Source organism: Mustelus asterias, unplaced genomic scaffold (genome assembly GCF_964213995.1).
Source record: "Mustelus asterias unplaced genomic scaffold, sMusAst1.hap1.1 HAP1_SCAFFOLD_342, whole genome shotgun sequence".
Taxonomy (NCBI): Eukaryota; Metazoa; Chordata; class Chondrichthyes; order Carcharhiniformes; family Triakidae; genus Mustelus; species Mustelus asterias.
This window is the reverse complement of record NW_027590302.1, coordinates 356,791-380,543: the sequence shown is the minus strand read 5'-3', so window position 1 is coordinate 380,543 and position 23,753 is coordinate 356,791. Positions and strand designations below refer to the sequence as shown.

Genomic DNA, 23,753 nt, shown 5'->3' with positions numbered 1-23,753 from the left:
CTAGAAGGTAGGGATGTGTTCGGCACAACTTGTGGGCCGAAGGGCCTGTTTGTGCTGTAGTTTTTCTATGTTCTAATTCTGGTCGCCACATTACCAGAAGGATGTGGAAGCTTTGGAGAGGATACAGAAAAGATTTACCAGGATGTTGCCCTGGTATGAAGGGCATTAGCTAAGAGGAGAGGTTGGAGAAACTTGGTTTGTTCTCACTGGGACGACGGGGGTTGAGGGGCGACCTGATAGAAGTCTACAAGATTATGAGGGGCATGGACAGAGTGGATAGTCAGAAGCTTTTTCCCCAGGGTGGAAGAGTCAATTACTAGGGGGCACAGGTTTAAGGTGCGAGGGGCAAGGTTTAAAGGAGATGTACGAGGCAGATTTTTTACACAGAGGGTGGTGGGCGCCTGGAACTCGCTGCCGGGGGGAGGTATTGGAAGCGGATACGGTACTAAGGGGCGTCTTGACAAAAACATGAGTAAGATGGGAATAGAGGGATCTGGTCCCCAGAAGGGTAGGGGATTTTAGTTCAGTCGGGCAGCATGGTTGATGCAGGCTAGGAGGGCCGAAGGGCCTGTTCCTGTGCTGTAATTTTCTTTGTTCTTTTTTAAGAGAACAGAATTTGATACTCTAACTGCCGCCCTCGGCATTGGGGCCATCGATGGAGAGATAAGCAAAGACTTCAAGATCTTTGGATAAGATTGCCTGAGAATCAAGAAGGTGTTGGCGTGATATTGAAAGTTCTTTAAGCTTTATTAGTCACAAGCAGGCTTACATTAACATTGCAATGAAGTTACTGTGAAAATCCCCTCGTCGCCACACTCCGGCGTCTGTTTGGGTTCATTGAGCGAGAATTTAACACGTTCAATGCACCCCTAACCAGCACGTCTTTCGGACTGTGGGAGGAAACCGGAGCACCCGGAGGAAACCCACGCAGACACGGGGAGAACGTGCAGACTCCGCACAGACAGTGACCCGAGGCTGGAATTGAACCTGGGTACCTGGTACTGTGCCACCGTGCCACCCTATGTGTTTATAATTATTGATTTGTGAGTCTGTGATCTTGAGATCCAATATTAATTTGATTGCTGGGTAGATTTATCTCCCCTCCTTTGTGTGGGAAGCTGGACTAGAAGGTCGTTATTGCCAAGAATTAAGTACTCATCTAATCGATAGACTTGATTGTTTCGATGTTAGACGTTATAATCTTACTACTTGTGGATATCAAAAACCTACCAAATGTCCAAACATGTTAGAAGTCCCCCAGATGGGCTAGTTGGGATTGGGAACTCTTAAAACTTTATGATCCAATGTGACAATGGTATCCCCAGAATAAGCAAGAATATTTCAGGTATTTAATGATATTACATTCAACTTGCCACGATCATCCCAATTAAATGGGCTAAAATCCAACTGCAGGGAATCATTGACAAAAGAACAAAGAAAATTACAGCACAGGAACAGGCCATTCGGCCCTCCAAGCCTGCACCGACCATGCTGCCCGACTTAACTAAAACCCCCTACCCTTCCGGGGACCATATCCCTCTATTCCCATCCTACTCATGTACTTGTCAAGACACCCCTTCAAAGTCTCTACCATATCCGCTTCCATTACCTCCCCCGGCAATGTGTTCCAGGCACCCACTACTCTCTGTAAAAATTCTGCCTCGTACATCTCCTTTAAACCTTGCCCCTCGCACTTTAAACCTGTGCCCCCTAGTAATTGACTCTTCCACCCTGGGGAAAAAGCTTCTGACTAACCACTCTGTCCATGCCTCTCATAATCTTGTAGACTTCAATCAGGTCGCCCCTCAAGTGAGAACAAACCAAGTTTCTCCAACCTCTCCTCATAGCTAATGCCCTCCATACCAGGCAACATCCTGGTAAATCTTTTCTGTAACCCTCTCCAAAGCCTCCACATCCTTCTGGTAGTGTGGTGACCAGATTTGAACACTATATTCCAAGTGTGACCTAACTAAGGTTCTATAAAGTTGCAACATGACTTGTCAATTTTTAAACTCAATGCCTCGGCCAATGAAGGCAAGCGTGCCGTATGCCTTCCTGACTACCTTCTCCACCTGCATTGCCACTTTCAGCGACCTGTGTACCTGTACACCCAGATCCCTCTGCCTATCAATACTCTTAAGGGTTCTGCCATTTACTGTATATTTCCTATCTGTAGTAGACCTTCCAAAATGCATTACCTCACATTTGTCCGGATTAAACTCCATCTGCCATCTCTCCGCCCAAGTCTCCAACTGGTCTATATCCTGCTGTATCCTCTGATGGTCCTCATCGCTATCCGCAAATCCACCAACCTTTGGATCGTCCGCAAACTTACCAATCAATCCAGTTACATTTTCCTCCAAATCATTTATATATATAACAAACAGCAAAGGTCCCAGCACTGATCCCTGAGGAACACCACTTGTCACAGCCCTCCATTCAGAAACGCACCCTTCCACTGCTACCCTCTGTCTTCTTTGACCAAGATGTGGAGATGCCGGCATTGGACTGGGGTAAACACAGTAAGAAGTCGAACAACACCAGATTAAAGTCCAACAGGTTTATTTGGTAGCAAAAGCCACTAGCTTTTGGAACGCTGCTCCTTCGTCAGGTGGGTGGGAGTTCTGATCACAAACAGAGCACAGAGACACAAACTCAATTTACATGAATAATGGTTGGAATGCAAGTCTTTACAGATAATCAAGTCTTAAAGGTACAGACAATGTGAGTGGAGAGAGCATTAGGCACAGGTTAAAAAGATGTGTATTGTTTCCAGACAGGAAAGTTAGTGAGATTTTGCAAGTCCTGGGGGTTACAGATAGTGTGACATGAACCCAATATCCCGGTTTAGGCCGTCCTCATGTATGCGGAGCTTGGCTATCAGTTTCTGCTCAGTGATTCTGCGCTGTCATGTGTCGTGAAGGCTGCCAAGGCGGCCAAAGTGTTCTCCAAGGCGGCCTTCACGACACATGACAATGCAGAAATGCTGAGCAGAGACTGATAGCCAGGTTCCGCACACATGAGGACGGCCTCAACTGGGATATTGGGTTTATGTCACACTATCTGTAATCCCCATAGCTTGCCTGGGCTTGCAGAATCTCACTGGCTGTCCTGTCTGGAGACAATACACATCTCTTTAACCTGTGCTTAATGCTGCCTCCACTCACATTGTCTGTATCTTTAAGACCCGGTTGGCTGTAGAGTTTCGCATTCTAATCAGTATTCTGTCACTTGATTTTGTGTCTCTGTGCACTGTTTGAGAGCACATTTCCACTCCATCTGACGAAGGAGCAGCGCTCCGAAAGCTAATGGCATTTGCTACCAAATAAACCTGTTGGACTTTGACCTGGTGTTGTTAAAACTCTTACTGTGTTTACCCCAGTCCAACGCCGGCATCTCCACATCATGACCTCCCCTGTAGCCAGTGAGGATACAAATGTTTCTCTCAAGGCCCCAGCAATTTCCTCCCTTGCCCCTCTCAGTATTCTGGGGTATATCCCGTCAGGCCCTGGGGATTTGTCTACCTTAATGTTTCTCAAGAACCCCAATACCTCCTCCTTTTTGATCTCAACATGACTCAAACTATCCACACACTTTCCCAGACTCATCATCCACCAAGTCCTTCTCTTTGGTGAATACTAACACAAAGTAGAACCATAGAAAATTACAGCTCAGAAACAGGCCTTTTGGCCCTTCTTGTCTGTGCCGAACCATTTTATGCCTCGTCCCACTGACCTGCACTTGGACCACATCCCTCCACACCCCTCTCATCCATCAACCCGTCCAAGTTTTTCTTAAATGTTAAAAGTGACCCCGCATTTACCACTTTATCCGGCAGCTCATTCCACACTCCCACCACTCTCTGCGTGAAGAAGCCCCCCCTAATATTCCCTTTAAACTTTTCTCCTTTCACCCTTAACCCATGCCCTCTGGTTTTTTTCTCCCCTAGCCTCAGCGGAAAAAGCCTGCTTGCATTCACTCTATCTATACCCATCAAAATCTTATACACCTCTATCAAATCTCCCCTCAATCTTCTACGCTCCAGGGAATAAAGTCCCAACCTATTCAATCTCTCATTTAATACCTCACCCATATCCTCTGGCGCCACGCATAGATTCCCAACCCTGTCCTTGAGTGGGCCAACCCTCTCCCTGGCCACCCTCTTGCTCTTTATCTATGTATAAATTGTATAAAATGTATAAATGACGATTATACTTACAGAATTGCTCCTGAATCACGGATACAAAATAAAAGAAGTATGCTGGGAGATATCGGGGGATTATTTGGAAGTGCAAACTCGGGAGTCAATTCAGTACAACTGTCTGAACTGAATAGCTACTCCTCCAGAGCTGCCACAGGAGTTGGAAAGGAACTGCGGTGTGGAGCTCATGGAACCGAGTACGCACTGACCACTGTAGATCCCCAGGGTGAAGGACTCTTAAAAACATTTAACCGTTGCAACTGAAGGGATAATTCAAACCACTGAGGGCCAAGTCAAAGTTCGGGTGTGTGATAATCTCGAGAGATGAGGTTCGGTCTGACTTTGAAGATTTGAGATTTGGAACCATTTCCTGACATTGCTTAAACTTTCTTAATATTCACCGGGACAGACATGAATGGGGTGGCACAGTGGGTTAGCGCTGCTCCCTCACAGCGCCAGGGTCCCGGGTTCGATTCCCGGCTTGGGTCACTGTCTGTGCGGAGTCTGCACATTCTTCCCGTGTCTGCTTGGGTTTCCTCCGGGTGCTCCGGTTTCCTCCCACAGTCTGAATGATGTGTGGGTTAGATGCATTGGCCGTGCTAAATAAATTGCCCCTAAGTGTTAAGGGGACCAGTTAGGGTAAATGCATGGGGTTACGGGGATAAGGCCTGGGTGGGTTTGTGGTTGGTGCAGACTCGATGGGTCGAATGGCCTCCTTCTGCACTGTAGGGATTCTATGATTCACAGAAGGAGTACATTGGGTAATTGGAGTCCGTGCCGATTCTCTGTAGAACAATCCAGTCAGTCTCATTCCCCCCCTCTCCCTGTTCCCCCGCATCTTTATTTCCTCCAACTGCTCACCCAAACTTGTCTGTAAATCAATGATAGTTTCTGCTTCCGCGAGCGAGTTCCAGGCCGGGGTACTCATCATGTAACTAAAGTTTCACCTCACATCCAATCTGCCTGCCTATGTTTCGATGTAGATATTTAGGTTACCAGCATGCCTGAAGGTTTTCCTTTTCACTGCAGGTCAGGAAAACAGGAGTAGGGATCTGATTAGTGATTAATGATTAATTAATTAATTTAATTAGTGAACACTTGACTGGGAGGTGGTCCGGTGAGGGCTATAAAATTTATCATGGCATTTCCACAGGAAAACACATCCAACGGGATCTTTAAGGACTGTTACAGATTTGAATCATTTGGGACAGAGGAAAGGGGCTGGGTTCACCGAGCCGGGTCTAAAGGATACATGACCCATGGGGAGGACCTGGAATATGTGTAACAACACCAGGTTAAAGTCCAACAGGTTTATTTGGTAGCAAAAGCCACACAAGCTTTCGGAGCTCCAAGCCCCTTCTTCAGGTGAGTGGGAATTCTGTTCACAAACAGGGCATATAAAGACACAGAGTCAATTTACATGAATAATGGTTGGAATGCGAATACTTACAGCTAATCAAGTCTTTAAGAAACAAAACAAAACAATTCCCACTCACCTGAAGAAGGGGCTTGGAGCTCCGAAAGCTTGTGTGGCTTTTGCTACCAAATAAACCTGTTGGACTTTAACCTGGTGTTGTTAAACTTCTTACTGTGTTTACCCCAGTCCAACGCCGGCATCTCCACATCATGGAATATGTGAGCAGGGCAGAATGCTGTCAGAATCAGAGCATTACATTGTGTGTGCCTGTCGGACCCTCAAGCTTCTCAGGAACACAAGCAAGATAATCATTGCTATTTTACCATTGAAGGAGGCATTTAAAGCAGTACAGGTGGGCCCCACTCTGTGATACATAATCACAGTAAGAAGTCTCACAACACCAGGTTAAAGTCCAACAGGTTTATTTGGTAGCAAATACCATAAGCTTTCGGAGCACAGCTCCTTCGTCAGATGGAGTGGTTATCTGTTCTCAAACAGTGCAAACAGACACAGAAATCAAATTACAGAATACTGATTAGAATGCAAATCTCTACAGCCAGCCAGGTCTTAAATAGAACATAGAACATAGAAAGCCACAGCACAAACAGGCCCTTCGGCCCACAAGTTGCGCCGATCACATCCCCACCTCTAGGCCTATCTATAGCCCTCAATCCCATTAAATCCCATGTACTCATCCAGAAGTCTCTTAAAAGACCCCAACGAGTTTGCCTCCACCACCACCGACGTCAGCCGATTCCACTCACCCACCACCCTCTGAGTGAAAAACTTACCCCTGACATCCCCCCTGTACCTACCCCCCAGCACCTTAAACCTGTGTCCTCTCGTAGCAACCATTTCAGCCCTTGGAAATAGCCTCTGAGAGTCCACCCTATCCAGACCCCTCAACATCTTGTAAACCTCTATCAGGTCACCTCTCATCCTTCGTCTCTCCAGGGAGAAGAGACCAAGCTCCCTCAACCTATCCTCATAAGGCATGCCCCCCAATCCAGGCAACATCCTTGTAAATCTCCTCTGCACCCTTTCAATGGCTTCAACATCTTTCCTGTAATGAGGTGACCAGAACTGCGCGCAGTACTCCAAGTGGGGTCTAACCAGGGTCCTATAAAGCTGCAGCATTATCTCCCGACTCCTAAACTCAATCCCTCGATTAAATGTACAGACAACGTGGGTGGAGGGAGCATTCAACACAGGTCAAAGAGATGTGTATTGTCTCCAGACAGAACAGCGAGTGAAATTCTGCAAGCCCAGGAGGCAAGCTGTGGGGGTTACTGATAATGTGACATAAATCCAACATCCCGGTTTAGGCCGTCCTCATGTGTGCGGAACTTGGCTATCAGTTTCTGCTCAGCGACTCTGCGCTGTCGTGTGTCGTGAAGGCCGCCTTGGAGAACGCTTACCTGAAGATCCAAGGCTGAATGCCCGTGACTGCTGAAGTGCTCCCCCACAGGAAGAGAACAGTCTTGCCTGGTGATTGTCGAGCGGTGTTCATTCATCCGTTGTTGTAGCGTCTGCATGGTTTCCCCAATGTACCATGCCTCGGGACATCCTTTCTTGCAGCGTATCAGGTAGACAACGTTGGCCGAGTTGCAAGAGTAGGTACCGTGTACCTGGTAGATGGTGTTCTCACGTGAGATGATGGCATCCGTGTCGATGTCGATTCCGCACACATGAGGACGGCCTAAACCGGGATGTTGGATTTATGTCACATTATCAGTAACCCCCACAGCTTGCCTCCTTGGCTTGCAGAATTTCACTAGCTGTTCTGTCTGGAGACAATACACATCTCTTTAACCTGTGTTGAATGCTCCCTCCACCCACATTGTCTGTACATTTAAGACCTGGCTGGCTGTAGAGATTTGCATTCTAATCAGTATTCTGTAATTTGATTTCTGTGTCTGTGCCCTGTTGGAGAACAGATCACCACTCCATCTGACGAAGGAGCTGTGCTCCGAAAGCTTATGGTATTTGCTACCAAATAAACCTGTTGGACTTTAACCTGGTGTTGTGAGACTTCTTACTGTGCTTACCCCAGTCCAACGCCGGCATCTCCACATCATGACATACATAATCACCCCAGAGACAGAGATAATCTCAGCAGCTTTACTCTGTGAAAGCTATCACAGTGTTTTGTCTGTAAGTGACAGACTGTGGGAGAGTTCCACGCGTCTGGAAAAACATCGGGATACTTGTTTGGTGCCTGGTGGGATGAAGCGTACGTTGACGAAACACTGGGGAAAGTGGTCTGACAGGCCATGCAGGAGCCTATGGAAATTGCCCATGAGTGGGTCAGGTACTCCAAAGAACAAGACCCATAAGGGAGGAACACAGGTGAACCTCACTACCCAGACTGCCACCAGACTGAAACTATCAGCGGACACCATGGGTGGGACGGATTTGTTCCGGGAACAGCAGGAAACTAAGTGGTGGGAAATAATCAGGATGGGGATGGCCATTGGGACGGGGGGAAAGTTATTATGGCCACCATGAGGTCTATCATAGAAGGTCTATTAAATTGCCAGTTCTGGCAGTCCCTCACCATGCTCCAGCAGCACCCTGTTCAAAGAAGGGGGAAGCTTGAAGGTGAAATTTACAGCAGGATAGTTTTGGCTGTCTCCTGACATCTGGAAGACTGGCAGCCGAAGGACTCGGAGAGATATTCTCAACATTATATTGGTCTTTTTGGGTGGTCACCCAATGGCCAAAGGGGAGGTCTGAAAGGGTTAATAATCACACAAGTTTCAACATCACATAAGCGGCAATGGTACAAACCACAGATCTTTATTGAAGCAGAAAGTGACGTCACAGGTGGATAGGGTCGTAAAGAGTGCCTTTGGTACATTGGCCTTTATAAATCGAAGTATCGAGTATAAAGGTTGCAGTGTTATGGTAAGGTTATATAAGGCATTGGTGAGGCCGAGTTTGGAGTATTGTGTACAGTTTTGGTCACCTAGTTACAGGAAGGATGTAAATAAGATTGAAAGAGTGCAGAGAAGGTTCACAAGGATGTTGCCGGTACTTGAGAAGCTGAGTTACAGAGAAAGGTTGAATAGGTTGGGACTTTATTCCCTGGAGCGTAGAAGATTGAGGGGAGATTTGATAGAGGTGTATAAGATTTTGATGGGTATAGATAGAGTGAATGCGAGCAGGCTTTTTCCGCTGAGGCTAGGGGAGAAAAAAACCAGAGGGCATGGGTTAAGGGTGAAAGGAGAAAAGTTTAAAGGGAATATTAGGGGGGGCTTCTTCACGCAGAGAGTGGTGGGAGTGCGGAATGAGCTGCCGGATAAAGTGGTAAATGCGGGGTCACTTTTAACATTTAAGAAAAACTTGGACGGGTTCATGGATGAGAGGGGTGTGGAGGGATATGGTCCAAGTGCAGGTCAGTGGGACGAGGCATAAAATGGTTCGGCACAGACAAGAGGGGCCAAAAGGCCTGTTTCTGAGCTGTAATTTTCTATGGTTCTATGGTTCAGAACCCAGGTAAGCAGCAAGGCCTGGTTACAAGAGAGACAACCCCAGAGTATAGTTTGATCTAACAAAGCCTCTTAGCCTGAGAGAATTCATGAAATCAGACATCTGGAGATGAGAGAGATAATGGAAATGTGGAATTGAGGTTACAATCAGATCAATCATGAATGGTCGAGCAGGCTCGAGGGGCCGAGTGGCCTACTCCTGCTCCTAATTCATATGTGATCACCATCCTTTATAATAGATCGTAGCATTTTCCATCCTACTGACGTCAGGCTAATGGGTCTGTGGTTCCCCATTTTCTCTCTCCCTCCTTACAGTAAGAAGTCTCAGAACACCAGGTTAAAGTCCAAAAGGTTTATTTGGTTGTACGAGATTTCAGGACTCACCTGATGAAGGAGTAGCGCTCCGAAAGCTCGTGCTACCAAATAAACCTGTTGGACTTTAACATGATGTTCTGAGACTTCTTACTGTGCCCACTCCAGTCCAACGCCGGCATCTCCACATCATAGCTATCTCCCTCCTTAAATAGTGGGGTTATATTTACCAATCTGCAGCAACCATTCCAGAATCTATAGAATTTGGAAAGATGACCCCCAATGTATCCACTATCTCTACAGCCACCTCTTTCAACACTCTGGGATGTAGATCATCAACTTTTGGGGATTTATTCAATTTCAAACACCATTAATTTCTGCAGTACCACTCTCTCACGAATGCTAATCTCTTCCAGTTCCTCATGCTCACCACTCCCTTGGTTCTCTCGTGTTTTTGGGATGATTTCTGTATCTTCCTCCATGAAGACAGAGACACAGTGTTCAGTTTCTCTGCCATTTCCCCATTCCCCATTATAAACTCTCCTGTCTCCGCCTGGAATGGACCCACATTTATCTTTGTTAAGCTTTTCCCTTTCACACACCGTTAGGAGCATTTCCAGTTGGTTATGTCTTTCTCACCAGTTTGCTCTCATATTCTATTTTCTCTTTGTCAGTTTCATGGTTCTCCTTTGCTGAATTCTAAAAAAAGTTCCCAATCCTCAGGCTTACGACTATTTTGGCCACTTTATGAGTCTCTTCCTTTGATCTAATTGAATCTTTATCTTTTCTTGTTAGCCACGGTTGCTGTACTTTTCTGTTGGATTTTTGTTCAATGAAGGAATCTATGTTTGATGCCAATATGTAATAATTATTTATATTTGAGAGATTAACTGTCTACCATCACAGTGGCACAGTGATTAGCACTGCTGCCTCACAGCGCCAGGCACCCGGGTTCGATTCCCAGCTTGGGTCACTGTCTGTGCAGATTCTTAACATTCTTCCCGTGTCTGCATGGGTTTCCTCCGGGTGCTCCGGTTTCTTCCCATAGGACGTTCTGTTAGGTGCATTGGCCATGCTAAATTCTCCCTCAGTGTACCTGAACAGGTGCTGGAATGCGTTGACTCGGGGATTTTCACAGTAACTTCATTGCAGTGTGAATTTAAGCCTACTTGTGACACTAATAAATAAATACATTTTAATGTTATTTTCCAGCTGTCACAGCCAATGTACCCCTCCTGGTTTGATGGTTTTCTTCTGTGAGAAACACCCAGATGGATTAAACAAAAGAACCATGCAACCAGCACAGCCCATCTCCATGGCAATGTGGCATGTTTTGGGGGATTCCAAACAGAAATGGGAACTAAATATTTTCTAAGTTCTGAACATCCTGTCACTCTGTGATCCTTGTGAAAGTGGAAACCAGGTGTTCGCAACAAGGCTCAAAGAGAATCAGCCCACTGGAGGCAAAGTTGTGAGACCGGCCAGTCCAGCAGAAAAAAACCCTCCGACCCTCCCCATTGACCAACTGTGAGAATGAACAAAATGCAGCTCTAGATGTAACTCAGAGCATGAACAATAATAGCATAATCTAACCCCTGGAATCACTTGTGAATTTTTTGGTGCCTTCGCAGACGAGAGGCATCACTGAATCCCTTCCTACATTGAGAGCAAGTGAATGGCCTCTCCCCAGCATGAACTCGCTGGTGAGTCTGTAGGTTAGATGAATCACTGAATCCCTTCCCACACTGAGAGCAGATGAATGGCTTTTCCCCAGTGTGAACTCGCTGGTGTCTCAACAGGTTGCATGAAAGAGTGAATGCCTTCCCACACTCAGAGCAGGTGAATGGTCTCTCCCCAGTGTGAACTCGCTGGTGTCGCAACAGGGGGGTTAACAAAGTGAATCGCTTCCCGCACTCTGAGCAGGTGAAGGGCCTATCCCCAGTGTGAAACTGCTGGTGTCTCAACAGCTGGTGTGACAAAGTGAATCCCTTCCCACACTGAGAGCAGGTGAATGGTCTCTCCCCGGTGTGAACTCGCTGGTGTGTCTGCAGGGTGGATGAATCATTGAATCCTTTTCCACACTGAGAGCAGATGAATGGCCTCTCTCCAGTGTGAACTCGCCTGTGTCTCAACAAGTTGCACAAAAGAGTGAATCCCTTTCCACACTGCAAGCAGGTGAATGGCTTCTCCCCAGTGTGAACTCGCTGGTGTCTCTGCAGGGTGGATGAATCACTGAATCCCATCCCACACCAAGAGCAGGTGAATGGCCTCTCCCCAGTGTGAATTCGCTGGTGAGACTGCAAGTGGGCTAACTGAGTGAATCCCTTCCCACACTGAGAGCAGGTGAATGGTCTCTCCCCGGTGTGAACTCGCTGGTGTGTCTGAAGGTGGGATGACAGAGTGAATCCCTTCCCACACTGAGAACATACGAACTGTTTCTCCCCAGTGTGAACTCGCTGGTGTGTCTTTAAGGTAGATGAACGACCGAATCCCTTCCCACACACAGAGCAGGTGAATGGCCTCTCCCCAGTGTGGCTGCGCCGATGAGCTTCCAGGTCTGATGGGGATCTGTATCTCTTCCCACAATCCTCACATTTCCATGGTTTCTTCATGTCTTAGGTCTCCTTCTATCTCTCCAGGTCAGACAATCAGTTAATCACTTGTTCACAACCAAAACACATGTACAATCTCCCTGCTGTGAACAATGTGATGTTTTTTTCTGGCTGTGCAACTGATTCAACTTTTTTCTGCAGTCAGTTCACTGGAACATTCATTAGGGTGTGTGTGTGTGTGTCTCGGTGCTTTTCCAGTCATACTGATGTTTAAAGTCTTTTGAAGCTGACAGAACAGAGAAACATTTCTCCTTCTGGAATCTAAGCTGATGATATTCAAGTCCCAAGGAATCGAATAACTCTGTCAGATCTAAATGTGACGATTGAGATTTCTGTCCGAGATTCCTCCTCTTCTCATATCCTGTGCAAACAAGTTACAAAAGTCATCAGTGTCAGTACAGGATAGAAATTCAGAACAGACAATTCTAGTTTCTATGCAACATTCTTTCCTCTCTCATTCCTCAAAAGCTGTAAATCTCCATCCCACACACTCTCCCTCCATTCTCACTCTGCTGTGTCTAATATTCACCCTCCCAATTCTCCTGAAGGTGCTGATTGAGGCTGATTGACAGATCCATGCTCACTGCTTTCAGCCCTGGACACAGAGAGCTGAAAATCTCCACATAGGTTGACAGGCATATACCATGTCAGAATTCCTGCACTAAAAGTGTTATGTCCAGGACATTATCACTTGAGTGGGTAGGGCAAGGATTTGAGGAAGATTAGGCAGGGAGAGCATGATCTGGAACTTGTGCCTATGAGGATGGTGGAACAGCAGATGATCAATAATTCCAAAATGAAATTGGGTGGGCATTTGAAGGAAATAAAACTTGCAGGAAATGTTGATTTAGAGATTGAATGGGACTGATCGGATAGTTCGACAAGATGTGCAGGTTAGGTTGATTAGCTATGCTAAATTGCCACTTGGTGTCCCAGGATGTGTGGGTTGCGGGGGAGTTGTGGGGTAAATCCGTGGGGTAACAGGGATAAGGGCCTGGGAAGAATGCTCTGTTGGAGAGTCGGTGCAGACTTAAGAACATAAGAACATAAGAAATAGGAGCACGAGTAGGCCATCTGGCCCTTCGAGCCTGCCCCGCCATTCAACAAGATCATGGCTGATCTGAAGCGAATCAGTTCCACTTACCCGCCTGCTCCCCATATCCCCTAATTCCCTTATCGATCAGAAAACTATCTACCCGTGATTTAAACATATTCAACGAGGAAGCCTCCACCACTTCAATGGGCAGAGAATTCCAGAGATTCACTACCCTCTGAGAGAAGAAGTTCCCCCTCAACTCTGTTCTGAACCGGCCCCCCCCCCCTTATTTTGAGGCTGTGCCCTCTAGTTCTGGTTTCCCTTCTAAGTGGAAAGAATCTCTCCACCTCTACCCTATCCAGCCCCTTCATTATCTTATATATCTCTATAAGATCACCCCTCATCCTTCTAAACTCCAACAAGTACAGACCCAATCTGTTTAATCTCTCCTCATAAGCTACACCCCTCATCTCCGGTATCAACCTGGTGAACCTTCTCTGCACTCCCTCCAAGGCCAATATATCCTTTCGCAAATAAGGGGACCAAAACTGCACACAGTACTCCAGTTGCGGCCTCACCAGTGCCTTGTACAGTTGCAGCAAGACCTCCCTGCTTAAGTAAGTGGTACTGATCCACGTCCCTCCCTGAGAGGGGGGAGTTAATAGTGGGAAATGAGGATATGGCTGAGTCTTTAAATAAGTTTTTTGTGTCGGTCTTCACGGTGGAGGACACAAATAGTTTGCCAAATATTAACGATAGAGGGTTGGCAGCAGGAGAAATACTTAATACAATTAATGTTACCAGAGAGGCAGTGCTGGGTAGACTAATGGGACTGAAGGTGGACAAGTCCCCGGGTCCGGATGGAATGCATCCCAGGGTATTGAAAGAAATGTCAGAGGTAATAGTGGATGCGTTAGTGATTATTTATCAAAACTCGTTGCATTCTGGGGTAGTGCCGGTTGATTGGAAAACGGCTAATGTTACGCCGCTGTTTAAAAAAGGAAGGAGACAAAAGGCGGGTAACTATAGGCCGGTCAGCTTAACGTCTGTAGTAGGGAAAATGCTGGAATCCATTATTAAAGAGGAGATAGCAGGGCATCTGGATAGAAATGGTTCGATCAATCAGACGCAGCATGGATTCATGAGGGGAAAGTCATGCTTGACGAACATGTTGGATTTTTATGAAGATGTGACTAGGGCGGTTGATGGAGGAGAACCGGTGGATGCGGTGTTTTTGGATTTCCAAAAGGCGTTTGATAAGGTGCCCCATAAAAGGCTGCTGAAGAAGATTAGGGCACACGGAGTTGGGGGTAGTGTGTTAAAGTGGATTGGGGACTGGCTATCCGACAGGAAGCAAAGAGTCGGAATAAATGGGTGTTTTTCCGGTTGGAGGAAGGTACTAGTGGCGTGCCGCAGGGATCGGTACTCGGGCCGCAACTGTTTACCATTTATATAGATGATCTGGAGGAGGGGACGGAGTGTAGGGTAACGAAGTTTGCAGACGACACAAAGATAAGTGGAAAAGTGAATCGTGTGGAGGACGGAGAAGATCTGCAGAGAGATTTGGACAGGCTGAGTGAGTGGGCGAGGATATGGCAAATGGAGTATAACGTTGAGAAATGCGAGGTTATACACTTTGGAGGAAATAATAACAAATGGGATTACTATCTCAATGGAAACAAATTAAAACATGCTACCGTGCAAAGGGACCTGGGGGTCCTTGTGCATGAGACGCAAAAGCCCAGTCTGCAGGTACAACAGGTGATCAAGAAGGCAAATGGGATGTTGGCCTATATCGCGAGGGGGATAGAATATAAAAGCAGGGATGTCTTGATGCACCTGTACAGGGCATTGGTGAGGCCGCAGCTGGAATACTGTGTGCAGTATTGGTCCCCTTATATGAGGAAGGATATATTGGCATTGGAGGGAGTGCAGAGAAGGTTCACCAGGTTGATACCGGAGATGAGGGGTTTGGATTATGAGGAGAGGCTGAGGAGATTGGGTTTGTACTCGTTGGAGTTTAGAAGGATGAGGGGGGATCTTATGGAGACTTATAAGATAATGCGGGGGCTGGATAGGGTGGAGGCGGAGAGATTCTTTCCACTTAGTAAGGAAGTTAAAACTAGAGGACACAGCCTCAAAATAAAGGGGGGTCGGTTTAAGACAGAGTTGAGGAGGAACTTCTTCTCCCAGAGGGTGGTGAATCTCTGGAATTCTCTGCCCACTGAGGTGGTGGAGGCTACCTCGCTGAATATGTTTAAAGCGCGGATGGATGGATTCCTGATCGGTAAGGGTATTAAGGGTTATGGGGATCAGGCGGGTAAGTGGTACTGATCCACGTCAGATCAGCCATGATCTTATTGAATGGCGGGGCAGGCTCGAGGGGCTGGATGGCCTACTCCTGCTCCTATTTCTTATGTTCTTATATTCTATCCCCCTCGCGATAAAGGCCAACATTCCATTCGCCTTCTTGATCACCTGCTGCACCTGCAGACTGAGTTTTTGCGATTCGTGCACAAGGACCCCCAGGTCCCTCTGCACAGTCGCACGATGTAATTTTTCTCCATTTAAATAATATTCCAATTTACTATTATTTCTTCCAAAGTGGATAACCTCACATTTGCTAACGTTATATTCCATCTGCCAGATCCTCGCCCACTCGCTCAGCCGATCCAAATCTCTCTGCAGACTTTCTGCGTCCTCCACACAATTCGCTTTCCCACTCACCTTGGTGTCATCAGCAAACTTGAATACCCTACATTCAGTCCCCTCCTCCAGATCATCTATGTAAATGGTCAACAATTGAGGCCCCAGCACCGATCCCTGCGGCACGCCACTGGTCACCAACTGCCAACCAGAAAAGCACCCATTTATCCCAACTCTCTGCTCCCTGTTAGATAGCCAATCCCCAATCCACGGCAACACCTTACCCCTAACTCCGTGTACCCCAATCTTCTGCAGCAACCTTTTGTGAGGCACCTTATCGAACGCCTTCTGGAAATTGATCAAAGACTTGATGGAACAAAAGGCCTCCTTCTGCACTGGACTCGAGTTACCCAACAGACTCCTTCTGTGCTGCAATGACTTTATGACTGGAAATGTATAATATACCCACAGTAATATATTACAAAACTAGAAATAATAAGAAATGGAAAGGGGACAAAAGGTGTTTTACTCACAGAGACAGGAGGAAGTTTGAGTCTGAAGCTCAATCTTCATTCACACAAAGCCGGCGCTCTGATTGGCTGGAGGACCAGAGTCCTTCCGGTCCTCCAAGTCTCCCCATTGGTCAAGACTTCAGCATGCAGTTCAGGGGGTGGGCTCTCCTTCGCACATGCGCAGCTTCCCTTCGTCCTTGGACATGCGCAGTCCCAGGCCGGGGGGAAGGGGGAGATCACCGAGCGGCTTCTCGCTCTCAGCCGGTTGCCTGGAAACCTTGGCTGGAGGAGGTGCCGGAGGAGGGGAACAATGGGTGGGGGCGGGGCTCCCGGGTCCGCGCGCCCGGGCCTGCGCACTGGAACCCGGAGACGTCACCGCGGAGCGCAGGGATTCCTATTGGCTGATTCAGGGAGCGCTCCGTTGTGACGTCACAACACGGAAGTGGTCCAATGAGCTTCACAGTGAAACTCCCTCCTCTGGGAGGAAATCAATGTTTCCCCCTTTCCATTTCTTTTCTCATTCTGGGGGAAATTGGGGACTCGCAGCAACTGAAGGGAAAGGAAGTGAATCCAGTCTGTATATTTCAGCATTTTTAGTCTGGGAGCCTGCATGGAAATTTTCAGCTCTCTGTGTCCAGGACAGGATGTGGAGATGCCGGCGTTGGACTGGGGGAAGCACAGTAAGAAGTCTCACAACACCAGGTTAAAGTCCAGCGGGTTTATTTGGTAGCACGAGCCACAAGCTTTCGGAGCGCTGCCCCTTCATCAGGTGAGTGTTCCAGTGCACTCAGCTGATGAAGGGGCAGCACACACACACACAGTGACACACACTGACATGCACACACACAGTGAGACACACTGACACACACACAGTGACACACACTGACATGCACACACACAGTGAGGCACACTGACACACACACAGTGACACACACTGACACGCACACACACAGTGAGACACACTGACACACACACACACAGTGACACACACTGACACACACACAGTGATACACACTGACACACACACACAGTGACACACACTGACACACACACAGTGACACACACACAGTGATACACACTGACGCACATACACACAGTGATACACGCTGACACACACACACACAGTGATACACACTGACACACACACACCCAGTGTTACACATTGACACACACACAGTGACACACACACAGTGACACACAGACAGTGATACACACTGACCCACACACACAGTGATACACACTGACACACACACACACACACAGTGATACACCCTGACACACACACACACAGTGATACACACTGACACATACACACACAGTGATACACACTGACACACACACACACACAGTGATACACACTGACACACACACAGTGACACACACTGACCCACACACACACACAGTGATACACACTGACACACACACAGTGACACACACTGACCCACACACACAGTGATACACACTGACACACACACACACACACAGTGATACACACTGAAACACACACGCACACTGACACGCACACACAGTGATACACACTGACACACACACACACACACACACACACACACACAGTGACACTGTCCCTCACACACGCAGTGATACACACTGACACACGCACACAGTGATACACACTGACACGCACAGTGATACGCACTGACACACACACACACACAGTGACACACACTGACGCACACACACACACACACAGTGACACACACAGTGATACACACTGACACACACACACAGTGATACATACTGACACACACAGTGACTGAAACTGACCCACACACACAGTGATACACACTGACCCACACACACAGTGATGCACACTGACACACACACAGTGATGCACACTGACCCACACACACACACAGTGATGCACACTGACACACACACTCACACACAGTGACACTGTCGCTCACACACGCAGTGATACAGACTGACACACACACACACACACAGTGATACACACTGACACACACACACCCAGTGATACACATTGACACACACTCACACAGTGACACACAGACAGTGATACACACTGACACACACACACAGTGATGCACACTGACCCACACACACACACAGTGATGCACACTGACACACACACTCACACACACAGTGACACACACTGACACGAAAATCGGCACTGACCCTCACTCACACTGATACACACACACACACAGTGACACACACTGACAAAAACACACAGTGATACACACTGACACACACACACACACACACTGTGATACACACTGACGCACACACACACGCACACAGTGACACACACTGACATGCACACACACAGTGAGACACACTGACACACACACAGTGACACACACTGACACGCACACATACAGTGAGACACACTGACACACACACAGTGATACACACTGACATACACACACACACAGTGATACAGATTGACACACATACAGTGACACACACTGACTCTCACTCACACACAGTGACACACACACAGTGATGCACACTGACACACACACTCACACACAGTGACACTGTCGCTCACACACGCAGTGATACCCATTGACACACACACAATGACACGCACTGACAACCACACACAGTGATACACACTGACACACACACACAGTGATACACACTGACACACACACACACAGTGATACACACTGACACACACACACACAGTGATACACACTGACACACACACACAGTGATACACACTGACACACACACACACACACAGTGATACACACTGACACGCACACACAGTGATACACACTGACACACACACACAGTGATACACGCTGACACACACACACACAGTGATACATACTGACACACACACACCCAGTGTTACACATTGACACACACACAGTGACACACACACAGTGACACACAGACAGTGGTACACACTGACACACACACACACTGATACACACTGACCCACACACACACACAGTGATGCACACTGACACACACACTCACACACACAGTGACACACACTGACAAGAACATCGGCACTGACCCTCACACACTGATACACACACACAGTGACACACACTGACAAAAACACACACTGATACACACTGACACACACACACCCACACACACACACACTGTGATACACACTGACGCACACACACACACACAGTGACACACACTGACATGCACACACACAGTGAGACAGACTGACACACACACAGTGACACACACTGACATGCACACACACAGTGAGGCACACTGACACACACACAGTGACACACACTGACACGCACACACACAGTGAGACATACTGACACACACACACAGTGACACACACTGACACACACACAGTGATACACACTGACACACACACACAGTGAGACACACTGACACACACACAGTGACACACACTGACATGCACACACACAGTGAGGCACACTGACACACACACAGTGACACACACTGACACGCACACACACAGTGAGACACACTGACACACACACACACAGTGACACACACTGACATACACACAGTGATACACACTGACACACACACACAGTGACACACACTGACACACACACAGTGACACACACTGACTCACACACACACACAGCGACACACACACAGTGATACACACTGACACACACACAGTGACACACACTGACACACACAGTGACACACACTGACGCACACACACACACTGACACACACACAGTGATACACACTGACACACACACAGTGACACACACAGTGACACACACTGACCCTCACACACTGACACCAGCTTCCTGATTGGTTGAGGTGTCTGTCACTCCCGGATTTGCTCTGGGGGCGGGGCCGTTAGCTGCTGGTGTTCTGATTGGCTGACACGGCTGTCAGTCAGAAAGCTCAGCCTCTGATTGGCTCATCCGCTGTCAGTCAAAGTGCAGAGACCAGTCATTGGTGGACTTGGCTGTCAGGAAGTGAGCGGCAATTCTGATTGGCTGATTCGGGCAGTAGTCGAGCTGGCCTCTGATTGGCTGAGGCGATCATTTAGCAATCCAGTCTCTGATTGGCTGAGGCGGTGATTTCGTGATCCCGCTCTGTGATTGGCTGAGGTGGAGATTTAGTGATCCCGCTCTGTGATTGGCTGAGGTGGTGATTTAGTGATCCCGCTCTGTGATTGGCTGAGGTGGTGATTTAGTGATCCCGCTCTGTGGTTGGCTGAGACGGTGATTTAGTGATCCCGCTCTGTGATTGGCTGAGGTGGTGATTTAGTGATCCCGCTCTGTGGTTGGCTGAGACGGTGATTTAGTGATCCCGCTCTGTGATTGGCTGAGGCGGTGATTTAGTGATCCCGCTCTGTGATTGGCTGAGGCGGTGATTTAGTGATCCCGCTCTGTGATTGGCTGTCAGTCAGTTTTGTTTCTTCATTAATTGAATAATTGATGTGAGCGGATATTTCACCGCGATCCTGATCTGCTCCCTAAACTTGGATTGAGTCACCGCGTAAATAAATGTGTTTGTGCAGCAATTTATATCCTGCAGCATAAATCCGACTTGTTGAAATGTGTATTCAGGAAGAGTAGCCCGCATCCTGACCGGCATACTGAGGTGTTGACCAATGGGAAGACCTGGAGGACCGGAAGGACACTGGTCCTCCAGCCAATCAGGTCTTTGTGACGCTCAGATTGAGCTGCACACAGACTGAAACTTCCTCCTGTCTGAAGTGAGTTATTTTAGATGACATGAATTACACTTCTGAGGATTATGCTTCATATCCCAGATGAATCTCCAAGTGGCTTCTCGCTCCCGCCAGCCGGCTGTCTGCAAACCTTGGCTCGAGGAAGTGCAGGGGGAGGGGCAGGGGGAGGGAGGTGGGGGCGGAGCTCCCGGGTCCTCGCGCATGCGCACTGGAACCCCATGACGTAATTGCGGAAGAGACTGATTCTTATTGGGTCATTCAGGCAGGCTCCATTGTGGACGTCACAATGCGGAAGCTCGATTGATTCAGATTCAGACTCAAAACTTCCTCTGGCCAACATCTGGGAGGAAATCAATGTTTCCCCCTTTCCATTTCTTTTCTCATTCTGGGGGAAATTGGGGCTTGCAGCAACTGAAGGGCAAGGAAGTGAATCCAGGGAGGTTGCAGACTCTGGAAAGGTTGGCCCAGGTTTCTCTCTTTCTTAAAGACATTGGCATTCTTTGCAGTGTTCCACAGGAACTAGAATTGTCTGATCTGAATTTCTATCTCGTTCTGACAGTGATGACTTTTGTAAATTTGTTTTACAGGATATGAGAAGGAGAGGATTTGCTGATAGAAATGTCAAGATCTAACAGTCACTCAATTCATGGGAGCTGAATGTCATCGGTTTTGAATCTGGAAGAAGAAACGTTTATCTGCTTGAATTCGGTGAACCATTGGTGTGAACAGAAAAGCATCGAGGCCCGCGCAACCCGAGTGACAGTGTCCCAGTCCCGAGTGACAGTGTCCCAGTCCCGAGTGACAGTGTTCCAGTCCCGAGTGACAGTGTCCCAGTGCACGTATTGTGAAAGCTGCAGGAGAGACAAAAAGACACTCAGATCATGGAAAAACCATGGAAATGTGGGGACTGTGAAAAGTCATTCCGTTCCCCATCGGTGCTGGAAATTCATCGACGCAGTCACACCGGGGAGAGGCCGTTCACCTGCTCCAATTGTGGGAAAGGGTTCTCTCGGTTATCGATCTTGCTAACACACCAGCGAGTTCACACTGGGGAGAAGCCATTCACCTGCTCTGATTGTGGGAAGGGATTCACTCAGTCATCGCACTTGCTGATACACCAGCGAGTTCACAATGGAGAGAGGCCATTCACTTGCCCCGTGTGTGAGAAGGGATTCAGCGTTTCATCCACACTGCAGACACACCAGAGAGTTCACACTGGGGAGAGGCCGTTTATCTGCTCCATGTGTGGTAAAGGATTTGCTCAGTCATCCAACCTGTATTCACACCAGCGAGTTCACACCGGAGAGAGGCCGTTTCCCTGCTCTGTGTGTGGGAAGGGATTCACTAACTCCGCCAACCTGCTGAGACACCAGCAACTTCATACTGGGGAGGCTTCCTTCACCTGCTTTGAGTGTGGTAAAGGATTCAGTGATTCATCCAACCTGTTTTCACACCAGCGAACTCACACTGGGGAGAGGTCATTCACCTGCTTTCTGTGTGGAAAGGGATTTAGTCAGGCATCCAGCCTGCAGACACACCAGCAAGTCCACACCGGGGAGAGGCCATTCACCTGCTCAGTATGTGGCAAGGGATTCAGTGATTCATCCAACCTGATTTCACACCAGCGAGTTCACACTGGGGAGAGGCCATTTAACTGCTTTGTGTGTCAGAAGGGATTCAGTCGATTGTCTAACCTGCTGACACACCAGTGACTTCACACTGGGGAGTGACCGTTTAGCTGCATTGAATGTGGAAAGGGATTCACACGATCATCCCACCTGCTGAGACACCAGCGAATTCACAAACGATTACAAGCATTGGATTCTGCTGTTAATCACGCCCAGGACTGAACCATGTTCATTCTGACAGTAGGTGAAGTGGGAGGGTCGGAGGGTTTCTTTCTGCTGGACTGGCCAGTCTCACGACTTTGTTTTCAGTAGGTTGATGCTCTTTGAGCCTGGGAGAGCACATTTCCACTGAAATGACCCACACAAACTGATGAAGGATGTTTTTTAATCCTGGATCATAAATATTGTTTTTCCTACCACTACAGGTAGATCTGAAATAAATACATTTGTCTCTGTTCCATTGAGTCTACAGCACAGGGCCAGGCCAGTCGGCTCAATTGGTCTATGTCAGTATTTATGCTCCACATGAGCCCCCACCCACCCCTCTTCATCTCCCCCCATCAGCATATCCTTCTATTCCTTTCTCCCTCATGTATGTATCTAGCTTCCCCTTCAATGTATTCATGCTGTTCACCTCAACCACTCGCTGTGATAGTGAGTTCCACATTCTCACCACTCGCTGTGGTAGTGAGTTCCACATTCTCACCACTCGCTGTGGTAGTGAGTTCCACATTCTCACCACTCGCTGGGTAAAGAGGTTTCTCATTAAATCCCATTAAGATTATTGAATCTCTGAAAATGCACGCAGCATTTGTAACAAAAGGAATGAATTGTCAGCGTGGATAGAGGTCATAGAGGTTTATAGCATGGAAACAGGCCCTTTGGCCCAACTTGTCCGTACTCTTTTTTTTAAAACCCCAAAGCTGATCCCAATTGCCCGCATTTGGCCCATATCCCTCTATACCCATCGTACCCATGTAACTGTCTAAATGCTTTTTAAAAGACAAAATTGTACCCGCCTCTACTACTACCTCTGGCAGCTTGTTCCAGACACTCACCACCCTGTGTGAAAAAATTGCCCCTCTGGACACTTTTGTATCTCTCCCCTTAAACCTATGCCCTCTAGTTTTAGACTCCCCTACCTTTGGGAAAAGATATTGACTATCGAGCTGATCTGTGCCTCTCATTATTTTATAGACCTCTATAAGATCACCCCTCAGCCTCCTGTGCTCCAGATAAAAAAG

General features: G+C 47.7%; 1 protein-coding gene across 1 annotated transcript; it reads left to right on the top strand.

The window, feature by feature from the left end:
- Positions 1 to 12,918: 12,918 nt before the first annotated feature.
- On the top strand, positions 12,919 to 22,593 carry LOC144486440 (uncharacterized). The gene is made up of 3 exons (XM_078204476.1): positions 12,919 to 12,926; positions 20,194 to 20,208; positions 21,771 to 22,593. The coding sequence occupies exons 1-3, from the start codon at positions 12,919 to 12,921 to the stop codon at positions 22,591 to 22,593; spliced, it is 846 nt and encodes a 281-aa protein (XP_078060602.1).
- The last annotated feature ends 1,160 nt before the right edge of the window (positions 22,594 to 23,753 follow it).